This window comes from Mytilus edulis, chromosome 2 (genome assembly GCF_963676685.1).
Source record: "Mytilus edulis chromosome 2, xbMytEdul2.2, whole genome shotgun sequence".
In the NCBI taxonomy this organism is placed as follows: Eukaryota; Metazoa; Mollusca; class Bivalvia; order Mytilida; family Mytilidae; genus Mytilus; species Mytilus edulis.
Genome location: NC_092345.1, coordinates 71,230,593 through 71,238,851, shown reverse-complemented (window position 1 = coordinate 71,238,851; position 8,259 = coordinate 71,230,593). Strand labels below are relative to the sequence as shown.

The 8,259-nt window shown below is 32.0% G+C and overlaps 1 protein-coding gene and 1 pseudogene across 1 annotated transcript; both read left to right on the top strand.

Moving 5' to 3' along the window:
* The first annotated feature begins 929 nt into the window (after positions 1 to 929).
* LOC139510998 (complement C1q-like protein 4) lies at positions 930 to 1,781 on the top strand. Its single transcript, XM_071297562.1, has 2 exons — positions 930 to 1,008; positions 1,330 to 1,781. Exons 1-2 carry the CDS (start codon positions 930 to 932, stop codon positions 1,779 to 1,781), a joined length of 531 nt encoding a protein of 176 aa, XP_071153663.1.
* Positions 1,782 to 6,675: 4,894 nt separating this feature from the next.
* Positions 6,676 to 7,480, top strand: LOC139510997 (collagen alpha-2(VIII) chain-like; annotated as a pseudogene).
* Positions 7,481 to 8,259: the final 779 nt, after the last annotated feature.

Sequence of the window (8,259 nt, the reverse complement as noted above, 5' to 3'; positions counted from 1 at the left end):
TCATACAATACATTTCTTCTTTAATCCCTCAACATGTAGAATACATATATTCTGAAAAATATCTTTTTAAATCCATCCATTTCGGTTCTATAAAACTTCCATAGACATCTTTGTTTTTAGTTTGAAATAACGACCAATGGAAAATAATCAGGATACCTATGGCATATTGATAGAAATGTCAGGATTTACATTAAAACATAATCCAGTTATATATTACGAATAACGAAATGTGATGTTTAGAGAAAACAATGCCAATTGAGTTAAATTGGGAAAACAATAATCCAAGTAGCTAATTTAGCTTTAGATTTTGCCATTTGATTAATGGCATTCCTTTTTGAATATTCCTTGCAGTTTTTTTTAGCAATGTATTATACAGACAATTGACTTACACATCAGTAAAAATTATACACAATAAGAACTACCATTTGCACGTTATAATATTACCTGTAACTTTTGATTTTCAAAATAGCAAGCATAAACATTATTAAAAGAAAGATAACTCGAATTATTTTTATTCTTGTGTGAAAACTAATATTATAATGAGTTTTAAAGCGGTTCTGTGTTTTTAGCTTTAAAAATGGATGTTTGCAATTATAAAAATTGTAAACATAATTGCAATAACCTGCCTGTTTGTTGTTATTTTTAAATACTACATGCTAAAAAATATCTTCTGCAGCTTAAAAAGCTTAAAAACCTACTAAAAATTATTAAAGAGAAGTGAAAGTGGAAAACAGTAGATTGACATCTACAATTGAATACAACGCAGTTTTTTCAGTATTACTCTCTTAACAACTTGGTGCCTTTTGTTATAGATATCAAATTTCATGTTATGAACACGCAAATATGACATTAGTGTTTGACATAACGTTTATAAAATCTTTTTTGTCACCTAAATAACAGAGTTTTATTCGGACTGATAGTGTTTTGAAATGTTGACGTCTATAACACTTGTCATTGATGTTATTACTGGCCATGTTTCAGCTGAAAGTTCTTGTCAAACAACAGACGGTAAGCACACTACATTTTTTTTCTTCTGGAAAGTATTTTTATAAAACAGTGATTTACATTTTACGGCAATGAAAGCATCAATGTGGAAAAAGTACGAATATTTAAGAGCATTGCGGACCATAATTCCTAAAAAAAAATTGCCAAATACAGCTAAGGTAATATATTCCTGAGGTAGAAAAGCCTTAGTAATTTGAAAATTCAAAAGTTTTGTTAACAGTTAATTTATAAATATGTCCTATCAATGATTATCCATGTCAACACAGAAGTGCAAATGCATTCATTAATGTTTTTTAAAAAAATGAACATTTCATGATTTTGCAGGCCGATATGAAGTGAGCGTAACTGGAAAAAGCATAAATATTGAGACAACCCCTCAAATTATTGCATTTTATGCTTACATTTCAAAAGACTTATATCCAGGAGCTGGCCGCAGACTTGTGTTTGATGTGACAAAGACAAACCAAGGAAAAGGCTACAACAGTCATACTGGTGTATTTACATGTCCTCAGACAGGGATTTACGTATTTGTCTGGGTCATCCGAATGCATTTAAGCGAACATTCGACTGAACTGATGATAAACGGTTCTGTTTATGGGTCTACATACTTGTATGCCAAAAACAGTGTGGATGGATCAGTCAGTGGTACAGTTGTTGCACATGTGTCGAAAGGTGATACGGTTTATGTGCGGAATAATTTAGCAAGAGCCGGAGTTGGTATGATTGCCAGTGACAAAGATGGTAAATCAACGTTTTCCGGATGGATACTCCAGTAGATTGTTTACATCAACCAAAATAAATGTATTTTGAAATAGACTTTTTTATCATGTGTGATTTTTTTAATTCCTAATGAATTATATCAGAAAATTTTAAAGTGTCTACAAAAAAAAAACCAGTTTTATTATAATACAGATGTACATTTACATAATGACAGATACAGTATTTCAATGTGTTTTGTAAGCAGCAAAATGTTACACAAGCCTGAATTCCGTCCTTTGGTATGCTTTTAAAAATATATAAACACCATATATACAATGCAATAGAAAGCACTGGAGTTTTCATTACTTTTTTAAAAAAAGTCGAAACGTTTAATGCATGCATTTTCTGGGAAAATAAAATTACGAATACCTTATTAAATCCAATAAAAGAGCCCGTTTCCGAGGATATGCAGAGAATTTGTCAGGATTATGCCAGGCTCAATGCTTTAAATGTTAAAAAGTCATAGAAAGCAAGAATGATTTAAAGCTGTGAGGTCTTTGATAAAAAACTGGAATAAAATAACTAAATTGGTCTATGAACCATTATTTATTTTCATTGATCCAAATGTTGTAAACCCCAGTTCAAATTCCATGACAAATATGTTGTTGTACGCGTACCAAGTCAAAAATATGACAGTTATTATCCATTCGTTTCATGTGTTTAAGCTTTTTTTTTTGTAATTTGACTAGGGATATCTGTTTAGTATTTTCCTCGGAGTTTGGTATTTTTGTTCTTTTACTTTTTACTAACATGATCTATAACAATCGTAAAAAAAATTATACTTTAAAAAGGATAATAATGAAAAAAAATCAGGTTCCCACTCTTTCTGGAAATATCAACCTTAGATAATGAAAAAGAATACTCCTATCGTTTTAAACTATTCATACATCTCTGGCTTTCAAATGTTTATATTAGATCGTTCTTGGTGAAGGCAAAACTGTAAAAAGTCGAATTGAGATTTTGGGAACGATAAAATACTCTTCACGGAGGCATTACAAGTGCTTAGCAACATATGGGTCTTTGAAGATGCAAACCGATAGGTCATATATAAAATTAAAAAGTTATGGTATGAGTGTCAATGAAACCATTCTACATCTACAAATCACAATGTGTAAAAGGTAGTAAACAGTTTGGCTCTCTTCCAACAGAAAGCTATAAAGAGCCCAGTTTCTCGATTGCTATTCATATTAGACCGTTGGTTTTTCTGTTTGAATTTTTTTTTGCACTAGTCATGTCCATACATGAAAAATTCAAACAGAAATACCAACGGTTATTCATATTAGACCGTTGGTTTTTCTGTTTGAATTTTTTGCCAAAAAAATTCAAACAGAAAAACCAACGGTCTAATATGAATAACAATCGAGAAACAATTATAAACCAATTCAAACAATGGCAATCATTAACCAACAAGTCGGTATCTCTTTATTTTGATCAACAACCTTCCAATCTCAAACAACTTCTTCAATACGATTAAACGCATTGTCGATCATCGTTATTGACTTTATTCTTAGATCCGTAGATCTGCTTACATGTCAAGAGCACATGCAGCATATAGTTGTGTTTTGTTCTCTGAAGGTGTGCCTCAATTTTCAGAAGTTATAAAATACAGACAATGCATTTTTGTAAACATTGAATAGGAACATTGTTTAGCAAACCAAATCGTACAAATTGCATAGTAACAAAGCAAATAAACACGTATTAATCATTGATATTTCAATATTGAATAAATTTGTTAAATCTATGTATAACAAAACGAACAGGAATTCGAGACTGTTGATCGGAACTGAAATACATATAGTTAATTTGCGGCATTTGCTGTCTTATCCTAGACGAGAAAAGTCTGTAACTCTTTATCTCATTTAAGCCAAAATATGTTGCTATATTCACTGACTTGCATTGGTGGCAAAATATATTGGAATAACATTTTGTTGATTGAAGACCTTGTCACTGAGGTGGTAATTGTTAATCCTGGTGGCTAGATATTTTTAATAGTTAAACGCCGGGCCATGTTCTGTCGAGTTGAAATATTTTATGTATAAATGGGGCTCTGACCATATGGAGACATGCATTTGAAAGAAGAATAATACATTGTTTATATGGTAAATGTAGTTTCTCATGTTTCTTGTTTCTTGTGTGTTACGGATTTTTATATATTATCAATATCGTAGATACTAATGCAGACAATGCTCTACTAAGACTTTGTTTAAAATAACTACATTGATTGAGAAAGTGAAAGAATTTAGTTTGGAATTACTTGTCACATGATATTGGTTTTGTTGACCGGAGTAGTGATGTGTATTGAATTATAAGGTGTCTTCTTCGAGGTCCGAGTTCAGCGGTTCTGTTTGAAATTTTTGTATTCAGCTCGTGGTACTTAGGGTTTTGAAGAAACTACATTTACTAAAAGACATGAAGCTTATACAACATTTTTTGTTACAAAAAATATTCTGTTGAATAATTTTTTATAATAATGTATACTAAAATATAATGTCGGGTTGAACTTTTGTTTTTTACATTGCTTTGTCTACATTTCAAGAGAAACTGATTCCCTAGTGGTTTTGCCACGTGGATTGTAGTCAAAAGGATTTTTTTCATTTTCAAAGAGTGACTTATGCTGGCTAAGTAAGTACAAACAAACAAGTTATTATTTGTCAATATATTTTTACAGAGTTGAGAAGAATCAAGTGGAAATACATTTGTCAATGCTTCGGATTGGATTATAAAGAGTGGATTTGATCCAACAACAGTAAAAGTGGGAGACAAACCACCATGGTTGACACTTTGAGGTGAAGTCCCTTTGCTTACAGAAAGCTTTCTACATGCTGCAGATTTGATTCGAATAAAATTCATTTCGATATGAATGCACTGCCTTTACGCAATTATGTTAAGTTTGTATGTGGTCAAATTCATGAGAGTTAATTGAAATGCAAGATTATTTGAATTTGGAGTTTTTTTTATAAAGAATTGTGAACCTATATCTTGAAATGGTTAATAATATTGGTAAGGAAATAACGAAATACTATTGTAAGGAAATAAAGAAATAATATTTGTAAAAGTTTATTTGTTTATGTTTTGGGAATACATTTCCTTTAGAAGCCTTGCTACTGTTGTAATTTGAAATTGGCCTGCATATATGCTGTTTGGACAACAGAGTTTTCTATTGTCATTACTTAACCCGAACTGAATGCAAGATGATATTAATCACTGAGGATATGGGTTTAACCTCATCGGTCGACATTTTTGGCGGCATTACATGTGATACATCCTCATTCTGTCAACGTCTAAGTGGTTTGTTTAAGGACTTCATTTGGTTAGGCAATACACATTGACTGTTTAGGTTGATGAGGTGGGGTTTTTTTTATGTAATTGTCCGGGTTTTGTTTTCTGTAATTAGTTAATACTTCAGTTTTATCATGTTTATCTTTTCTATTCATTTGATAAAATTTACTGTTTGTAATAGCATAAATTGTTCTAAATAATAAGGATGTTCTTATCCCAATCAGAATATCCTTGCCGTATTTGGCACAACCTTTATGAACTTTTGCTCCTCAGTGCTGTACAACTTTGTACTTGTTTTGGCTTTCGAACTTTTATATCTGGGCGTCACTGGTGGGTCTTGTGTGGACGAGTCACGGTACTTTTCTATTCCAAATTCATGTATTTGGTTTTGATGATATATTTGTTATTCTCATCGGATTTTGTCTAATGTTTAGTCCGTTTCTGTGTGTGTTACATTTTAATGTTGTGTCGTTGTTCTCCTCTTATATTGAATGCGCTTACCTCAGTTTTAGTTTGTTACCCCGATTTTGTTGTTTGTCTATCGATTTACGAGTTTTGAACAGCGGTATACTACTGTTGCCTTTATTTATATTGTGACCCTCTCCCACCCATTAGTACCTAATGTGGATAGGTTCTTCCCATATTTAGATTTTATTATTGGTATTATATGTATGAATTTTGGGTTGAGGAGCATGAGATAACATTAGAAAAAAAACACACAAGAATTGCAATCAAATATCTGAAGGAAAACACCTTTTCATTAGCGTCTGATAATGCGATTTCCACAGGATAATTAAATGAGGGCAAGTGGATTTGTACATTTGTGTTTGCTGTTTAATTCGAATGGTAAAGAAGATTTTATATGACAATATTGTTAATTATTATGCTTCATTTTTTATTTCCAGAGTAGTTGTTGTAAACAATTTAAGGCTATATCCAGTGTGCTCTTACACATTAAATTGTGCATAGTAGTCCATATTTTTGTTTCCAAAATGTATAGGATATTATCTTATATTGGGTTTTCTCCTATAGACTGTTCTATCCCCATAACTTAACACGAACTGGATGCAAGATGATATCAATCACTGAGGACATGGGTAAAAAAAGATTTAGCAATGTAATAAATTACACATCGGTAAAGTTCAAACATTAATACGTTAAAGATGCTACCTATAACTTTTGATTTTCACAACATTATGACAAGAAAGATAGCTCGAATTAGTTAACGATTGTGGTGTGTTAACACCAGTCTTAAGTAACGAAACAAATAATATGATGAGTTTTGAAGCGACGAAATGTTCTGTGGTTTTAGCAATAAAACTTACATGTTTACATTATAACAATTGTAACCATAATTGCAATCAACTGTTTTATCTTTAAATATTAGATTCTTATAGTCTTCTGCAGCTTAAAAAGCTTTAAAACCTACTTAAACTATTGAAGAGAAGTGAAAGGGGAAACAGAAAAGTTTGTCTACAATTGAAGACAACGCAGTTTTTTCAGTATTATTTTACGGTTTTTTTTTAACAACTTGATGCCTTTTGTAAAAGATATCACATTTCATGTTATGACATTTGTGTTTGACAAAACGTTTATTAGCTAAATAACGGTTTTTTATTCGGACAACTTGAAATGTTGACGTCTTTAATACTTGTCCTTGTTGTTATAACTGGTTATGTATCTGCTGAAAGTTCTTGTAAAACAACAGACGGTAAGCACACTACAATGTTCTATCATGGAAGGCTTCTTATCTAACCGTTAATTTATATCTTACAGTTAAAATTCAATTTTGAAAGCAGTTTTCATTATGCAGAAAAGAGGTTAAATGTTTGTGTAATCGGAATTTTATATTAATCAATATTGTTTTATTGATGTATATTTAACGGTTTTGTAGGCCGATATGAAGTCAGCGTAACTGGTAGAATTATAGGCGGTGAGTAAATCCCTCAAGTTATTGCATTTCATGCTTACATTTCAAATCACGTGTTTCCGGGAGCTGGCCGCAGACTTTGATGTAACAAAGACAAACCAAGGAAAGGGCTACAACAGTCATACTGGGGTTTTTACATGTCCAAATACCGGGATCTACGTATTTGTCTCGGTCATCAGAATTTGGGCAAGCGAGCATTCAACTGACCTTATGATAAACGATTCCGTTTACGGGACGACATTCCTACGTGCCAAAAATGGGGAGAATGGATCAGTCAGTGGTACAGTTGTTGCGCGTGTGTCAAAAAGTAATACGGTTTATGTTCGGAACCATTCAGTAGCTGCCGGAGATGGTAGGATTGCAAGTAACGTACATGGTATATCAACATTTTCGGGATGGCTACTCCAGTAGATATATCAAATAAATGTAGTCTGAAATAGGCTTGTTCATCATTAGTTTTTAATTTACATCTGACTGCTCAATATAAGGTACAAATCGGTGTTCTTAAACAGCATACAACAAATGGAAGTTTTTAACGACCTTGACTGACTATACAGCCCTTGCACGGTCGGTTTAAAAACAGCATACAAGTCAAACTTTATAAAGACTTCGGATTCCAGTTAAACAATATACATTCAGGTTCATAATGTCAGAAAAATATTTCAATGTGTTGCAATGGACAAAATTTTACACAAGCAACTCCTTCATTCGATATACTTCCAAAAATAGATTATCACCATAGATTTAAGATTGAGAACTAGAGTGCATTACAAGTCATTTTAATAGTAGAACATTCAATAAATGCATACACTGGATGTGCTTAGAATTGGTCAGAGCCTTTACTTTTCCTTTGATAGTTCGTTATGTTCGTTTTGGTTATAATGATTTTCTTCGTGTTTCAAGCAATCCAATAGGGACAAGCTGCACAATGCAAATAAATCTAACTAAATTGTTTGATCTTTCAAAAATACAGTTTGACAGATTCAAGTGTACCTTAGACAACATTCTTATATAACGTGATGACACATTATTCATTTTTAGTCGGACTTCAGTATTCTGGTCGACATTGCCAAAAAAATGATTTACTGATAATTGTGATGACCACTAGGAGAGATACTTTATATTTTGATTTGTTCGCCTTTTGTTATATGTAGTGCATGAGAAATGATCTCGTCCACATTTACTTGAAATATTTTTATTAAGTCCTAATTGAGGCAGAGCATGCAGTTATACATTTTTTTTTGTGTATTTAATTCGGACTTATGGACGTTAAAATTGCTTTTGAG